The sequence below is a fragment of the Narcine bancroftii genome, chromosome 8 (genome assembly GCF_036971445.1).
Source record: "Narcine bancroftii isolate sNarBan1 chromosome 8, sNarBan1.hap1, whole genome shotgun sequence".
NCBI lineage: Eukaryota > Metazoa > Chordata > Chondrichthyes > Torpediniformes > Narcinidae > Narcine > Narcine bancroftii.
In genome coordinates, this window is record NC_091476.1 from 44,658,580 (window position 1) to 44,677,147 (window position 18,568).

The 18,568-nt window shown below is 42.3% G+C and overlaps 1 protein-coding gene across 1 annotated transcript in view; it reads right to left on the minus strand.

Moving 5' to 3' along the window:
• Positions 1-18,302, minus strand: part of LOC138740629 (tripeptidyl-peptidase 2-like) — a 128,386-nt gene extending 110,084 nt beyond the window's left edge. The window contains exons 1-3 of the mRNA XM_069893545.1: positions 18,011-18,302; positions 9,556-9,684; positions 4,403-4,498 (exon numbers count right to left, since the gene is read on the minus strand). Of these exons, the coding sequence (XP_069749646.1) occupies positions 4,403-4,498; positions 9,556-9,684; positions 18,011-18,187 (402 nt within the window). The 5' untranslated portion in view covers positions 18,188-18,302. The remainder of the gene's footprint in view (positions 1-4,402; positions 4,499-9,555; positions 9,685-18,010) is intronic.
• Positions 18,303-18,568: the final 266 nt, after the last annotated feature.

Consider the following 18,568-nt stretch of genomic DNA (forward strand, 5'->3'; position numbering starts at 1 on the left):
TGCAAATTTAAAACTGCGGGTCAGAAATTTCAAACCATGTAATATCAAAACTCATGCTTTTCGATACCCTGTATAACACGGTATGCTTGTATACTCAGTGACTGAACCATAACAGCGGTCTTTAGCACCCATTCTGTGAAGAAACTTCTCATTCTTATATTGAGACTCTGACTCTTGGATCGAGACACTGGGTCTGAGAAAACATGAGCTACTCATTCATCCAGTCAAATCCTATAAGAACTTAGTGCATTTCATTCTTCCATGCTCAAGAGAATGGTTAATCTCTCCTCATTCAACAAACCAGTCATCCCTCAAATTAAATTGGTGAACATTTTCTGCTCTTTCTCTCTTGTGAACATATTCTTCCCAAGTACAGAGACTAAACCCATGCACAACATTACACAGTAATAGAGATATATATTATGGAAACAGGCCTTAGACCAACTTGTACAGACGCATACTATTTCATCAACTATCTATGACTGAAGTAAAACATGTCTTACAATGTAATCAAATCCATTTGCAATAAAGGCCAATGTACTATTTGCCTTCCTAATAGCTTTCTGTACCAAATGCTAATTTTTAGCAATTCATCGAACGCCCAGTTTCCTCTCACATACCAAAGATGGTTGGTAAGTTAATTGGCCACGATTAATTGCCATGAGTGAGGAGGTAGGCGATAGAATTCTTTTTTTTTGGGGGGGGTGGTTAAAGAATTAACAAGAAGCAGAGAATAAAGAATGGGATTAATATAGAACTAGTGTGAATGGATAATTAATGGTTGGCATGCATTTGTTGGGGTGAAGGGCCTGTTTCTGCCACTCAAAATGGGGGCCATAGAGCTCCCCTGGGGGCCTCAGTCCATTTAAGGGGGGACATGGACTGAAGTCAAGATATTTTTTATGTATTTTATGTAATCAGAAGAGAAGTACAGAAAAAACTGCTTCACAGGAAAGGGAGCCCATAAACTTTGAGCAGAGTCCTAAGGGGTGCATAGCCAAAAAAGGATGAGAATGCCACTCTAGTTCATGTACAAAGATACCTGGGTCATCAACACCTTTCAATTGCACAGAATTTTAAAAAATACTGAGTTTCTCTATGTTTCCTGCCATGAGTGTGTATTTTTCCATATTGTTTGGTATACCTTTGTTTTCTCCCAGTCTCATCCTCACAGATTTCCAAAAGATTGTAAGAGTCCTTAAATGAATCCTGATTGAGTTTGTTGTTGAGGAGTCTGATAGTGGAGGGGTAGCAGCTGTTCCTGAACCTGGTGGTGTGAGTCTTGTGGCTCGTCTTTCCAGCTGGCAGCAGCGAGATCTAGGTGATGTGGATCCTTGATGGTTCCTGCTGCTCTCTGATACCAGTGTACCCCGTAGATGTTCTCGATGGTGGAAAGGGTTTTGCCTGTGATGTCTTGGGCTGTCACTGCTACCTTCTGCAAGGCTTTACACTCAGGGGTATTGGTGTCCCCATACCAGATGTGTCCACCACACATCTGTAGAAATTTGCCAGTGTTTCTGATGTCATACCAAACCTCCATAAACTTCTGAGGAAATAGAGACACTGACATGCTTTCTTCCCAATGTCATTAGTGTGTTGAGTCCACGAAAGATCCTTTGAGATAGTGACTACCAAGAACTTAAATTTGCACACCCTCTCCACCTCTGATCCCCCAATGATTACACTTCTGGATCTCCCTTCCTGAAGTCAACAAGCAGCTTCTTGGTTTTGTTGACGTTGAGTGCGATGTTGTTGTCGGTGCACTATTTGGCCAAGTTTTCAATCTCCCTCCTGTATGCTGTCTCATCACTGCTTTTTAATCAACCCACTACCGTGGTATCAACAGTGCAGATGGTGTTGTTATCGTACCAAGCCACAAAGTAATAGAGGTAAAGTGAATAGAGCAGGGGGCTAAGAAGGCAACCTTGTGGTGCTCCAATACTGATGTCGATTGTGGAGGTGTTCTTACCAAACCTCATTGATTGTGGTTTGAAGGTGAGGAAATCAAAGATCCAATTGCACAATGGGGTGTTGAATCCCAGAGTGCTCAGGCAACTTCTGACATTATTTTTGAAAAGATTTCCATACTACTAACCACTCTGCTTTTCTCTTCCCTTCTTGAATAACAGTACTGTACTTGCCACCTTCCAATCTATGTGAAATCATTCAAGGATCAATGAAATTTTAGAAGACAACTAGTTCATCTACCTACTCAAAATCCGAGAATGCCAGTCATCGTCCTCAGGATTTAATGCCTTTCAGTCCCATTGATTTCTACAATATCAATTATGTTTTTTTGTACATATAACTGATGGAATGTTTCTGTCAGTAATTATCACACCTACCTTCGGAGTGGTCGTTCGCACTGGAATGACCTGTGGCTGGTCGTGGGTGGACATCTACCCTATGTGTGAGTTCAGGCTAGACTGCAGCCCATCCATAATAATGTCTAGAGGTGCCACAGGTAAGATTTCAGAACGGGAATGAGTCACTTATTTCCGTTCTGTTGTTTTGTTTTTTTTTGTTTTTTTTTTAACACAGACTGCATTCTGGGAATTTGAATAATTTCCCAGAACGCAGTGGCTGCGTAAAAAACATAAAACAATCTGTTTTTTATACAGATGGTCCATTTTTGTATTCAACCATTCGTTGCCGAATTCTGAGATTTTTCTAAACTTCAGATTTTTTTTAGAATAGTTTTAAGTCTTTTCCTTTGATCTAATATTATCTTTCATTCCTCTTTAAAGTCAAAGCAGGATCACTTTCCTGCTTTTTTTTGTTTTACTTAAAATGCAAATACATACTTGTAATCAGTGTATTAATTCGTTAAAAGTGAGCCATTACTGATATATTGTCATACGTTTCAATGTAGTTCCTTCTGGTTTCCAGGGATAACCTGCTCACTCATGCCTTTGTTGTTTGGTTATTCAGATTTAAGACTTGAATTCAGATTAAATCACTTTCAATCTTAAATATAAAATTTGATCATGTTTCTCTAAAGGTATTCCAATTACCAGATCACCAATTACCTTTACTGATAGGGATCATACTGTGCTATACTGATCTATGTTTGTGTTCATTATCCAATTCTGGTTTTAACATGTCCTGAGGCTCCTCAACATCTTCTGGAACACCATTCTTAATACACATGTTCGTCCTCCACCCTGTTCCTGATACACTCCATGTCCATCTTCCACCCTGTTCCCGATATACTCCATGTCCCATCTTCCACCCTGTTCCTAATACACTCCAAGTCAATCTTCCACTTTATTACTCCTAATTTGATCTATCCGATCGATAAGATGTTTCTAAAGCTAATTGATATTGGCCAGTCTTCCTCAACTCTCTTCACCATCCTAACATATGAATCAAAATGATGGATCTACACTGCATGATTCCTGCACTGCTACATTCTTCTCTAGCTTTGGAGACCACAGCCACTTATGGAATGGCAAATGTAACCTCAATAAGTACTTCTTCAGTCTGACTTTATTTGAAATATTGGTTAACACACTGTTTGCCTTCCCAGTTGCTTGCTGCCCGCAATAAATTAGCATACCCAAATTCTTCTGTCCATTTGGAAAATAAATGGAACCATTGCAGAGATTACAAATGCCTTTTTGCTTTTTAGTTCAGGAGAGCAAAGGCCCCAAGGCTTCAAGTGTTACTAAACACAGCATACACTTTCAAAGGCCTTTCCTTCATCCATTCCACCAGTACAGAGCAGATTAAATAAAAAAGCCTAAGTTAGAGTGAAAGTTGAGGTAAAGGTGAAACCAGACAGCTGATGGGTTGGTGTTAAGGATAGTGTGGGGTGGCCCCAAGTGTTTGCAAAGGGCAAGTTTTTGACTTAAGTAGGTTCTATTTCAGATAAATTCTAAGCATGAGACTTCACAGATCCCTATTTAGTAATGTTGAAATGGACTTCAACCCTAGTGAAGAATTATTTCTGAGGTGAGAGGTCCACACCACCCACAGGGCATGAATGCAGAGGGACTATTACAAGCAACATCTGGACTGTTGGATTCCACTGAGAATTCTGGACCTTTGTGTCGTACCTCAGACCAATAATCCTCTCCTCTTGTTTGGTCACCTGCCCTGACAATCATTTGTAAATGCTGATATCAAATTCTTTTGCACGCCTTCCTGCATCGCATCTTAACATATTAGACGTATAAAAGCGTTGTCCTCTGGTTTTCCACGACAAAAGCACAGCAGCAATATTTTCCAAATACTCTCCTTCCTCATTAATTTGACCCAGGCTCCAATGAACTACTTCTATAACTGAACTCCTGAATAAGTATAGCTGTTGGCAGTTAACACAACTGGACTGGCAGCAAAGGTTTTTGTCAAGATATACTGTGCTGTCCAGACCATCTTTAGGAGAACCTAGTCTTCTTACCTGAATTCTCTCCTTGAGTGGTGTAGGGTAGAGGTCAAAGGCATTTTTTATACCAATGTGGTATCTCTCTGAAGGGTTGATCCAGTCTGGTGGTATCTAAATCAAAAGATAAACAGTTCTTAGTGCAGACAATGGAGTAGCAGCATTCCTATAACTTGCGCCAACAGCAAGCTGAATCCACAAACCCTGTCAGTGAGCCATCTATCGAATACCTCCCATTTCCTCCAGGAAAATGTCAGCAGTTCCACTGAAGGCTGCAAAATTCATTTGGAGCATTAATGAGCTTAAAAATACATTCCATGAACATTTTCAGACCTTGTGATTCTCAAACCACAAAACATCAAATTTTAATGTCAAAAAATTCAACTTGCAACCATCTTCAAACTCTATGAATCTGACATTAATTGTTATTTATGAACTGCAGCTGCATTTTATTAAGTGTAAGCTGAAAGATTTAGACTACTACAGAATAAAATTAAACCATAGTCAATAATTTCAGACTTAAATCCTAATTTCATACTTGCGGGCGAACAATAAGTGCCGTGATCAAAGATCTTAGTTTAATAATTTAACAATCTCATAAGCACAGTCACCAAATGTTCTCAGTGCTAAGAACTGATTCGATTTGATTGTAAGTCAAAGGAAGAAGCGCTAGCTGTGAAAAATGTTAAGAGAAATTTCATATGCAAGTGACAAGAATGTGCAAACGAACTACCGTATTTGATGGCATAAAAGACCCAATGGCATGCAAGATTTCCCCACACCCCCATTTCAGCAGGGAATATTACCACATTTTTTTTAGTGTATTTTTGGGAAGCATTTAATGTTATCGAAATGTGTAGCTACAGTATAGGAAAAAAAACTTGGTCAAAACATAACTAGGACAACAGGGAAAGTCCTTTTAATAATTACTGCTGTAATTTAAAAGAGAAAACAAAAACAGCTTAGCTATAGCAGAAAACATTTTTATAAAAAATAACTGCCACTGTAGGCCCCCACGCTGGTCCCACTGCCTGCTCTCTCCCGGCGGCCCACTGTCAGTCCCCCCACTGGTCCTGCTACCTGCTCTCTCCTGGTGGCCCGCTATCAGTCCCCTCACTGGTCCCTTTGCCCCGCTCTTTCCCAGGGGGGTTGAGCGGGGACGTGGGTGGTGGGACCAGTGCAGGGACTGACAGCCAACAGCCCGCCACCAACTCCCACACTGATCCCACCACCCTGCTTCTCCCCTACCGACAGCCCGCCACCAGCCCCCAACAATAGAAGGCGGTGCTGCTAGCGAGCCACGCATTGACGATGATCACTGTTGGTATTACTCACCATTAACATCCTATTTTCAACTTCGCATACAAGACCCAAGGGATATTCTTAAACCATTTTTTGGGACAAAAAGTAGGTTTTACATGCCATCAAATAATGTTATAGTTAAATTACCACTTCAAACAAAACATCTCAACTTGTAACACATCTAAGCAATTTATTTTGAAAAATAAGGTGAAAAGAAAAATTGCAGATCAAAACAGCAGGCACTAAGTATTACAAAGTCACTAATAAATCCAATTAGGGTTCTAGGAGAAACTCTTTATCCAGAGAGAATCGAAAAGGAACTTTCAAATAAAACACGATAGATGCACTAAAAGGGAAGCTTAACAAGCATGTGAAGGGAAATAAGTTCTATTGACTGGGAAAGAGGAAAAGAGATTAATTTGGAGCAAAAAATAAGCACTTGACCTAAAAGAAACATTAGACGTAGACAGTTGATGAGGGTAGGGCAGTGGATGTTGTTTACTTGAAACTTTCATAAGGCATTTGACAAGGTCCCTCATGGTAGGTTGATCCAGAGAGTACAAATGGACAGGTTCCAGTGAATTGATAGTTTGGAATTGGAATTGGCTGGCCCATAAAAGTCAGACGGTAGTGGTGGAAGGGTACAGTTCTGACTGGAGGACCGTGATCAATGGTATTCCATATGGGTCGGTGCTGGGACACCCATTGTTTGCAATATACATCAAAATGACTTGATTGAAAAAAATCTGTGAGTGGATTAGTAAATGTGAATGATACAAAAGGTTGGTTGTCAGTGAAGAAAAGTATGAAAGAATATTAAAGGATCAGTCAGAGATACGGGCAGAGAAATAGCAAATGGAGTTTAATCTGGGCAATTGCGAGGTCAAATATAAAGGGAAAGTACACAGTAAATGGCACTGTATCAGAAGATCAATCGTAAAAGCAGTGATAGGCTGAGGATTTGGGGATTGAGGTCCATAGCTACAAAAATAGCCAAACAAGTAGACAGGGTGGTAAAGAAGGCATATGCTTGCCTTCATTGAGGAGATTGGAAACAAAAGTGAAGAGGTCATGATGCAGTTACATAAAAATGGTTAGGCTGCACTTGGAATACTCTGTAATTTTGAGAGCGCAATGCTAGAGAAACTCAGCAAGTCAAACCGTGTACTTTACACTTCAAAGATAGATATGTAACAAACATTTCAGGCAAAATGTAGGCAGGTGACTGGCTAAAGGAGGGAAGGCACAACAGCAAACAGGGGGAAGGTGAATACCTCTGTAATTGGAGAGGGAAAGGGATGGAGAGCTGGAGGTAAGGAGACAGAAGAATAGGGAAGAGAGGGAGAATGGGGAGTGATTTAGCAGAATCCAGAGAAGTAAATGTTAATGCCATTTGGTTGAAGAGTGCCCAAACAGATGAGGTGTTGCTTCTCCAATTTACAGGCAGCCCTGGTTTGGCAGTGCTTGAGGCCATGGACAGAAATGTCAATGTGGGAGTGGGGCACAGAATTGAAATGGTTGACCACTGGGAGATCCCTATCATTGATGTGGACAGAGCAAAGGTGCTTAGTGAAGCGATCTCCCAGTCTGCGTCCAGTCTCTCCAATGTAGAGAAGGCCACAACGGGAGCATTGGATGCAGTTTGCATCAATGACAGGGATCTTCCAGTGGTCAACCATTTTAATTCTGCTCTGAGCACCTTCATTCATACCGTGATGAAGGGCTCAAGCCCGAAACTATGGTTATCTTAATCTTTGCTATACACAGGACACTATTTGACCTACTGAGTTTCAGTATTGTGCTTTTACTTCAATCACCATGTCTGCAGACATTCATGTTTCACTCCTCTCAGCTGCATTTAAGAGGCTTCTAGACAGACATGACTATGAAGGAAATGGAATATCAAGCTCAAGCAGCAGTTTTAGTTTATCTTGTACATCATGTTCAGCACAGGGACATGGCTAAAGGGCTTGTTCCTGTGCAGTACATATTACTATATTCTATGTTGAGCTGAATGGCCTATTTCTAAGCTTTTATTGCATTTTATAGAACAGACACACATTGTATAGAGAACACGAGGTCGCCAAATATGAAGAATATAAGAACATTTCCAAAAATAAAACAATAGCGAATACCCCTTCCCCATACAATGTTGTCAGAATGGCAAAAAAAGAAAAAAAACAAAGAACTCTAACCTCCCCCCCCCCGTAAAAAAAACTGGGCCGTTTTGAGATAAAATTAAAGGTAGCATAGTTCTGCTGAATCTATAAAACATTATTAACTGAAGGAAAAATTATGTTCATAAATATATATATTCAATGATCAAGACAAACAGATTTAATGAGCATGAAAATAGTCCATAAAAGGACTCGAAATTGTATGAAAATTAATGTTAGCATTCAACACAGAATACCTGATCTTTTCTAAATTAAGGCAAGACATGAGATAACTCTGAGTACTAGTGGGTGGAGCAGGATCTCGCCATCTAAGTAGGATAGCTTTTTGTGCCATGAGAGTTGTAAATAGTATGACGAGTGACGACGAAAAGATGAAGAAAATAGCTCATTAATACCATCCAACACTTCAAAAAAGCTATTAAAGGATTAGGTTCAGGATTAACATGTAATATTATTGACAAAACGTGAAAAACTCTCCCTCCAATAAGGTTCAAGACCCCAACAAGTCCAGAACATATGTACCAAGTTTGCTTCCCCTTTGTTACATCTGTCCCTTCAGTGATTTAGATCAGAAAATATACGAGATAATTTGTCTTTAGACATGCAAGTCCGATGTTCAACCTTGAACTGAATAAGAGAATGTCGAGCACATAGTGAAGAAGTGTTAACTAGTTTAAAAATCAAATCCCAATTTTTGTCTGAGATAGAAAACTGTAGACCATACTCCCATGCTCTTTTAATCTTATCAAGGGAAACATGACACAATTTTGAAAGCATATCATATATAAAGGTAATTAAACCCTTCTAGAAGGGTTGTAATTTGAAAATTACGACCAGCATGTTAGGCTCACAAGCCATGGGAAAATTTGTTAATTTATTAAAACAATTTAAGCAGACAGTGTCCAAATGGTCACCTTTCTCTATTTCATTAGTTGGTCGTATTAACTCTATTATAATTATTATTTTACAAAAACTTTTATGTTTTTACAGTCTTCATCCTCAAGTTGTTTTTTGATTCCCTTGATTCTATCTTCCAAAATTTGGCAAAACAATCAACCTTGAATGAATAAGCTTCATTTGCAGAGAGTTAAAAGAAATGAAGATATGGCATTGCCAAATTTTATATACTATTACTGGGCAATCAATATACATTTTATTTTGTTTTGGATTCAATGTTTTAATAGATTGGACTGCCCAGTTTTGGTTTCTTTGGAATTGAGGTTGGCTGAGAAGTTTCCCATTTTATCCCTTTTAGGAGAAGCACTTCTTTTTCCTTTAGCTAAAGTTACCAGAATGATCTACAGCCCTGTAGTAAAACATTCCTTGCTTATCTGGTTTCAATTCAGGAATTTTTTTGATTTAAAAGATTTTTTACCTTATCAAGTTTTATATCATCTAATTATCCTCCTTTATATAATTCGAAATTTGTCAATTGGTATGATAATGGTATTCAGTGTTTTCGAGATTTGTTTGTTGACAGTTGTCTCATGTCCATTGAGCAACTCGGAGAGAAGTTCAATTTACCAAATTCACATTTTTTTTTAGATACTTGCAGATCTAAGCTGGCTTGTGGACTCAATTAAAAATGAAATTGTTGCAGCATTTTCATACAAAAACAAAATGTGATATTGGAATAGGTTTTGTACATAAGCTATAGTGCAGAAGTGAATGTGGATACTTTATTATTCATACCTTCAGAGTTCTTCCTGAAAGGCCAACCAGAATGCCATCCTTGGGTTCTAAAACAATGCAAGTGTTCACATCACCACTTCCAGAGGCATCAATAAAGTCAACAATCTTTGGTTTTCCATCTGTTGTTATCTGAAATATATGAAAGTAGCAATCAACAAATCAAACTATTCATTCACATTCAATTCTTTCAACACCTGGAAGCCCAAATGAGAATTTTTACATACATCTGTACATGTCATGATTACAGAAACATGACCATCAAAATATAAGTAATCAATATGACCCGAAAAATTCACAGCCATCTAATTTAGACCAAACCTTGTTTCATTCAAATTAACTTTTTTGCAACACCAGTCTCTACCTCAAATGTCTTAATTGTTACATTTTTATGCACACAAAATAACCTTCTTGTACAGGTACAGAATCTTTTATCTGAATCCCTTAGGACCAGACACTTTTTGGAATTTGGATCATAGAAAAACAATAATAGCAAAGCGTTAAGTAATTGTGCTGATTTCAGATTCGCGCAAAACAAAGACACACTCCAACTAGAAGGGCCTCTGAAAAGGGGTGGGGGTGGGGTTGGGGTTGCAGTGGTGATGCTGGACGGGGGGTTGCTGCAGCCATCTGAGCTCCCAATGCCCCAACAGTAGACCCTCGCCCCAGCAGTCAGTCCATCTGAGCACGCGGCTGCAGATGCTCGCCCTGAAAGCCCGTCCATCTGAAACCCTGACATCCTGGCTACCCACCTATCCGAACTCCTGATGCCCTGGCCATTGCAACTGGGGCCCCTTCAGAGGGCCCTCGCCCCAACAGCCTGCCCATCTGAGCACACAGCTGCAGATGCTCACCCCGAAAACCCGCCCATCTGAACCCCCGACATTCTGGCTGCCCACCTATCTGAACTTCCTGACACCCTGGCTGCCCGCCCATCCGAACTCAACCACAGATCCTCGTCCTAACCTACTGCCCATCCGAGCTCCCGATTCAGATGCTGGATGGAGGCATTTGCGGCGGCGCTGGATGGAGGGAATGTCTGGGTATCTGGGTGTTGGGTGTCTACAACAAATTTGGCATCCACATATGACGAACCAGAGATGGTGGACTCTGTTTTTCCGCTGGAACCTATAAAATAAGAATTCCCGAGGGTTCCACTAATTACCAACACGGGATATTCAAGCATGAGTTGAGCGTGGGTCACATTGGGTCATGTTTTGCACCAAACACAAGCTTTGGTGTGCAAACAACATCCAGGGAAAAAATGTTCAGTTTTCAGAATTTCGAATAAAAGATTATGTACCTATACCTGAATTTAAAGAATGTTGAATAATCGTATTATGTTATTCACTGTGAATTGAAACTATCCAATTTCAGGGGAAAAAGCGGACATTATGGAAGTGGGTGACAACATTAGCAAATCACCTCTTCGACAACCCAAACTTTGCATGCTTAAAGTAACGGAATAGTTGTAAATATATTCACATCAAAACACTATTCACCAAGTTCTTTTATTACTTTGCAGCAACATTGCTACCTTTCTCTTTAAATGTACATTAAGACCATAAGACAGAGGTCAAAATAGGCTATTTAGCCCATCAAGTCTGCCCTATCATTCAATCATGGGATGATCCATTTTCCCATTCAGCTCCACTGCCCAGCCTTCTTCCCATAACCTTCCATGCCCTGGCTAATCAAGAACCTATCAATCTCCCAATAACCTGGCCTCCACAACCACCTGTGACAAGAAATTCCACAGATTTACCATCCTCTGGCTGAAGATATTCTTCTACATTTCTGTTCTGAGCAGATTGCCTTCAAGCATTAAATTGTACCCTCCTGTCCAAGACTCTCCCACCATAGGAAACCTTTCAATATTCAAAATATTTCAATAAGATTTCTTCCCCCCACCCCCCCCCCCCCCACCTTATTCTTCTAAAATCCAATATAGGCCAATAGCTGTCAAATGCCCCTCATATGATCACTCTCTGGTCTTTCCTGTAATCCTTGAACCCTCTCCAATATTATCCCACTTCTGAGTAACAGATTAACAGCATTGTAGCAGGACAAATATAACCATGACTTTCGAATGAAGTATACTTCAAAATTCAAATTTTGTTTTTCATAATATTAAAAAAAATGATAGTGATTTCAACTAAACTATGATGCAGTTTTTCTTTCTTAAATGCAACACTTTTCAAATTATTGTTGTGGGGATAGTCAGAGAGCAATGAACCATCCTGCAGATTGCAGGCATAGCCACACCTCTCAGAAACACTCCAAATGGGTACAGTTACTTTTGGATAGGGCCAATGGAGTTCAACAATGCACAAGGGACAGCAGGTCTAATTCTGACATCTTGTAAACCAAAAATGAGGGTTTATAAAAGAAAGAGAGCCACATCTGCAAAGTGCTCTCTCTCCTCCACAAATAAATTATACACCAAGCATTCTCCAAAATATTCAGCCTCACATGAAGAACCAGAACTCCATTGTGGCTCAAAGAAAAAACACTTTGCAAGCCAACACACCAGGAAATGCAAGTAAAATGATTAGCTGCACTTTTCGGTGTGCTTCTCTCCTGGAAGGGTAGGAAGAGCAGAAATATACAGAGATGCTTGTTTTGAGAAGTTTGCATCCTGGAGATTATGAGGGGCTCAGATAGGGTGGACCTTTTTTCTGAGGTGACAATTGCAAATACCAGAGGACATCAGTTTAAGGTGAGGGGAGGAGAGTTTATGAGGATGTCAGAGGTATTCACAATCAGAATTTATTGTCATGAACACGTCACAAAATTTGAGGTTTTGTGGCAGCATCACAGTGAAAACATTTATGTAAACCACATTACAAAATAATTAAAATAGTTCAAGAAAAAGACAAAGTAAGGTTTTTTTTTAAATACTGGGGTTGGGGGGAGGAGCCTGGAATGCATTGGGTTTAGATAGTACAATAGGGACATTTAACACTCTGAGATAAGCACACGGATGTAAAATAGAGAAGTCAGGTAGGGAAGCATTACATTTTTATGGAGAAGGTTTACATGGTGAGTTGAAGGGCCTGTACTGTGATGTTATGTTCTATAAGATTGCAAGAGTTGGTGGAGAATACAAAGGTAATAAACAATGAGAGCACTAAAGGATACCAACTATCCCTTGACATCTGGGGGCCAACAAGACCAAACAGATTTGCTGTGGATGAAAGTCAAAGATGTAGGCAGGGTACTTCACGCTATTTTTGCAGAAATGGGAGATGTAATGATATTGTAGTTGAGGACAGTAAGTGTGATATCACGAGTAAGAAGATTTCTCAATTCCTCTGGCTTCGTTGTATCTGCTCCCTGGATGTCATTTTCCATTCCAGATCATCTGAGATGTCCTCCTTCAAAAAAAATGGCTTCCCCTCTACTGCCTCCACACCTCATCCATTTCCAATGCATCTACCCTGGTCCTCTCTGACCCTAGAAACAACAAAGACTACTAACCAGTCTCTGCATCCAACATAGGAACCTCCACCATTTCCACGACTCCCTCATTCATTTATCCTTTTCCACTAATCACCCTCTTGATACCTACCCCTACTGTATAACTGCAGGAAGTTCTACACTTCACCTCCTCCCTCACCATCATTCAGGACTCCAAATAGTCCTTCTAAGTGAAGCAACACTTCACCTGTGAATCTGCAGGGGTCATGGCAATACTGAGAGATAATATAAGATCTAAGAAATCTGGGTATGATTAAAAATAATAAAAGGGAAAAAAAATCATTGGAAGGAGTTGTCCATCGCCCACCAAATAACAACAGCACAGTGGCACAGACAATTAACCAAGAGATAACTGAGGCATGCATTGTGGGGGACCTTAACTTTCACGTAGATTGGGAAAATCAAGTTGGCCGAGGGAGGATGACTTAATAGAATGCATCCGTGATAGTTTTCTTGAGCAGCATGTTAAGGAACCCACAAGGGTGAATCCTATTTTAGACCAAGTATTGTGCAATGAGATAGGCAAAATCAACAGTCTAATAGTTAGGGACCCTCTTGGAAAAAAATGATCATAGTATGACTGAATTTCTCATACAGATGAAGACTGTAAAAAAATAGATAGATCTAAAACTAGTGTTAAACATGGGAGACTGCAGCATGCTGTAGTGCAGAAGAACTTGGGAATGCTTGTGCATGAATTGCAAAAAGTTAGGTTGCAGGTACTACAGGTTATTAAGAAGGCATTTGAAGTGTGGGCCTTCCATCGCTAGAGGAATTGAATTCAGGAGCAGGAAGGTCATGCTACAATTGTACAAGGTACTGGTGAGGCCGCACCTGGAGTACTGTGTGCAGTTCTAGTCTCCATACTTGAAGAAAGATATAGTGGCCCTGGAGGAAGTCCAGAGGAGGTTCACCAGGTTGATCCCAGAGATGAGGGGATTGACCAATATGGAGAGACTAAATTGTCTGGGATTATACTCACTTGAATTCAGAAGAATGAGAGGAGATCTTATAAAAATATAAAATTATTAAAGGGTTAGTTAGATAAGACAGAAGCAAGAAATTTGTTTTCACTGGTAGGTGAGACCAGAACTAAAAAACACAGCCTCAAGATTCAGGGGAGTAGATTCAAGACAGAGATGAGGAAAAACTTTTTTCCAGAGAGTAGTGAATTTGTGGAAGTCTCTAGCCAGGGAAGCAGTTGAGGCCATTTCATTAAACATATTTACAGTTCAGTTAAATAGATTTTTACAAAAAAAGGAATTAAGGCAGGTAGGTAGAGTTGAGTCAATGATCAGGTCAGCTCTGATCTTATTAATCATGGTGTAGGCTTGATGGGCCAGATGGCCTACTCCTGCTCCTATTTCTTATGTTCTTATGTTATGTTCCTATCTACTGCATCCTATGCTCCTGTTGTAGTCTCCTCGACATCAAAGACTGGATGCAGACCATAGAACATTACAGCACAGAAAATAGACCCTTTGGCCCTTCTAGTCTGTGATGAACTACGATTCTGCTTCATCCTACAGATCTGCACCCAGTCCATAACCCTCCCATCGTGCACATACAATTTTTTCTTAAATGTTAAAATTGAGCTCACATTCACCATTTCAGCTGGCAGCTTGATCCAAACTCACACCACTCTCTGCCTGAAGAAATTCCCCCTAAAGGTGGCCCTAAACTTCTCCCCTTTCACCCTTAACCCAGATCCTCTGCTTTGTATCTTACCTAACCTCAGTGTAAAAAGCTTACATGCATTTACTCCATCTATATCCACCATAATTTTGTACATCTCTTATCAAATCTCCCCTCATTCTTCTGTGCTCCAGAAAATAAAGGCCAAACCTGTTTAACCTTTCCCTGCAACTCAGTCCTCAAATCCTGGCAAGACTAGGAGTTCATTTCCTTATGCACTTTCGATCTGCCAAGTGCAATAGCAGGGTCCTCCCAGTAGCCAACCCTTTCTGTTCTGCTGTCCCTTCCCACACTGACTATGTACTGCCAAACTGAGGCCACCCGCAAATTGGATGAACATCACCTAATATTACATTGAGGCACCTTCCAACCAGAAGGCATTAACATCAACTTCTCTGCTTTCTTTTAGTCTCCTCCAGTGCCTCTCTCTCTTTCCCTATCCTTCAGTCACCTTTCCTCGAGTTCCCCACCACCTTCACGCCTATCAGAGAGCTACTCCCCCACCCCCCCCACCCCCACTTGCCCCTTCAGGTTTTTTTCTTTTCTGCCCTCCATACATAATCCACCTAAGACTTCTTGGCTGATAGCCTGTGCTCCTCCCCTGCCCCTTCTTCCCTCCTACCCCCCCCCCACCCACCTTTCATTTAGACACACCCACTTTTTGCTCATACTTTGATGAAGGGCTCAGGCCCAAAATGTTGGTTATATACCTTTATTTTTTAACTACATGAGGAACTCTGTAAGTCCTGCTGAGTTTCTCCAGCACTTTTGTGTATTAAACTACAATCACAGCATCTGCGGGCTTTCTTTTTTTAAGATTAAAGTGTTCTTAGATTTTTATTAATGGCCTGGATGAAGAAATGCAAGTCTGGGTTGGTAGGTTTGTGGGTGACAAACAAGTAGGTAGTGTTGTGGATGACACATAAGTGGGTGGTGTTGTGGATAGTCAAGAGGATTTCCAGAGATTATAAAGGGACAAGATGGGCAGATGGAGTATAACACAGAAAAGTGTGACATGGTTCATTTCAGTAGATCAAATTTAAAGGCAGAATGCAACGTTAAGGGGCGACTCTAGGCAGTGTGGTTGAATTGAGAGATTTGGGATCCGTATCCACAGGACACTCAAAACTGCTGAATAAGTTGATGGTATGGTTAATGTTAGCCTTCGTTAACTATGGAATTGAGTTCAAGCACCATGAGGTAATGTTGCAATATCTTGGTTAGACCCCATTTGGATTATTGTGTTCTGTTCTGGTCATTTCACTACAGGAAGGATGTGGACGCCATAGAGAGGGTGCAGAGGAGTTTCGTAAGAATATTGTCTGGATTAGAGAGCATGCTTTATGAGAATAGGATGAACTTGGTCTTTTCTTCTTGGAATGATGGAGGATGAGGGGTTGATTTGATAGAGGTGTACAAGGCATTGATTGGGAGGATGACCAGAGGCTTTTTCTCAGGGTTGAAATGGCTAATACAGAGGGTGCATAGTTTTAAAGTGTTTGGAAGTAAGTACATGGAGGGGGGGGGGGGGGGGGGGTGGGTAAGAAATACAAGAGGCAAGTTCTTCACACAGGGAGTGATGGGTGCATGAAAAGTGCTGCCGTCAACAGTGGTGGAGGCAGGTTACAATAGGATCTTTTAAGAGACTATTAGATAGATAGAACTGAGAAAAATGGAGGGTAATGCAGTCAGGAAATTCTTGACAATTGGTAGAGCAGGTTACTTTGTCAGCACAACACTATGGGCCAAAGGCCCATAGTGAATAAATTGAATAAAGTGAATAAATTGACTCGCCCAATTAAAGTATTACTATTTAAAGTGCAAAACAAATTCAGCTCTTCATAAAGTATTGCAGTAAACTGCACAAAACAACTGCAAACTAATCATCTGCATTTCCAGAAAGTGGCGCACATTCTCATACAAGAGCTTTCATGGCTTGTCAGAGACTAGAAATCAAGCACAGCCAGGCAAGGAAAATAAGTGGATCAAGTAACTTTCCGCTGACCCACCTATTCCGGATCAGTACAAGGATTCTTCACATGACCACAAGCACAGGCTCTGTTACCTTTCCCTCTCAACTGAGCATCATCCGGCTACTTTCTCCATGAATTCATATTGTCAAGCAATTAGCCCAGAATGTTGAATGTGAAATCCTCCACAAACTGAAAGTCTGACGCTCTATCAACATTCTCATCATTCTGCACAGGCAAGATACACCTGACCATTAGAGATGGTCTTTCAGGCCTAATGAGCCTATCTTGTCATTCCATTAGATCAGAATGATTGAAGCCTCAACCTTCAACAACCTTTGCTTCATATGGGTTGACAAGGTACAAAATCAAATTGGTGCAAGGGAATAGGAGGGATCAGGACAAAAAAAAAAGAGCAAAGGTGAGACTAGGTGGAAATGAGGGCTGTAGGCAAAATATTTGGAAGAGCAGAACAAAAGGGAGAAAGGAGACACGAGTTAAAAAAGATACAAAGAATGATTTGGTGATGAAGGGGTGGGATGGGGTGGTGGGTACCATGATGAAAGAAGAGACACATGAAGGAGACAAGGGAGGCATGAATCGAGCAGACACGTTGAGAAACACATAGGGATAAAGTGAGAGAGGTAAACTGGAATGAAAGTAGGGGCACCAAAACAGGGAATGTGGTCAAAGTGTAGGTGGCAAGGTAAGCAGAAGGTAAGCGTAAGGGAGAAGAGTGGCGAAGAGGGGGTAGGTGATGGGGGGGGGGGGAGAAATAGGAGATGGGTGCCGGGGGAGGGGCTGAGTGTCAGGGAGAGGGGTCGGGGAAAGGGGGGTCGGAGAGGAGGAGGGTCGGGGGAAGAGGGAGGGGGGAGGGGGAGGGGGAGGGGGAGGGGGGAGGGGGGAGGGGGGGGAGGGGGAGGGGAGGAGGAGGGGAGGGGGAGGGGAGGAGGAGGGGAGGGGGAGGGGAGGAGGAGGGGAGGAGGAGGGGAGGGGGAGGGGGAGGGGAGGAGGGGAGGGGGAGGGGGAGGGGAGGGGGAGGGTAGGCAAGGTAAGCAGAAGGTAAGCGTAAGGGAGAAGAGTGGCGTAGGTGATGGGGGGGGGAAGAGGGAGGGGGAGGGGGAGGGGGGAGGGGGAGGGGGGTGGAGGGGGGGAGGGGGAGGGAGGGGGAGGGGGGTGGAGGGGGAGGGAGGGGGAGGGAGGGGGAGGGGGGTGGAGGGGGGGAGGGGGAGGGAGGGGGAGGGAGGGTGGAGGGGGGAAGGGGAAGGGATTAGGAAGGAGGCTCGCCACCCCTGCCCGACACCCCTCGGTACCTGGAGCCCTGGCGCTGCCGGGTCCACCCCCGAGTCCAGTACAGCGATCAGGACCCCGCGCCCGTCGCTCTCGGGCCGCCGGCTCAGGAAGGCCATAGCCCCGGTCTCCTTCTTGGGCAGGAGCCCGTGGAACGGGAAGCCGCCACCTGGACCCGAGCTGCCGCCACTCGCCTCCATCGTGCTCCGCTGACGCCACTTCCGTCGAGGCAGCGCCGTGGAAACGGGGGCGGGTACGTGAGGTGGGGCGAGAGGAAGGCACCCACCGAGGCCCGGACACCCGGGGTAGGGAGGGAGAAAGAGAGGGAGGGAGGGAGCGGGGAGAGGAGAGTGTGAGGAGCAGTGGGAATGGGAGGGGAAAGAGGGGGGATTAAGATGGGAGGGGAAAGAGGGGGGATTAAGATGGGAGGGGAAAGAGGGGGGATTAAGATGGGAGGGGAAAGAGGGGGGATTAAGATGGGAGGGGAAAGAGGGGGGATTAAGATGGGAGGGGAAAGAGGGGGGATTAAGATGGGAGGGGAAAGAGGGGGGATTAAGATGGGAGGGGAAAGAGGGGGGATT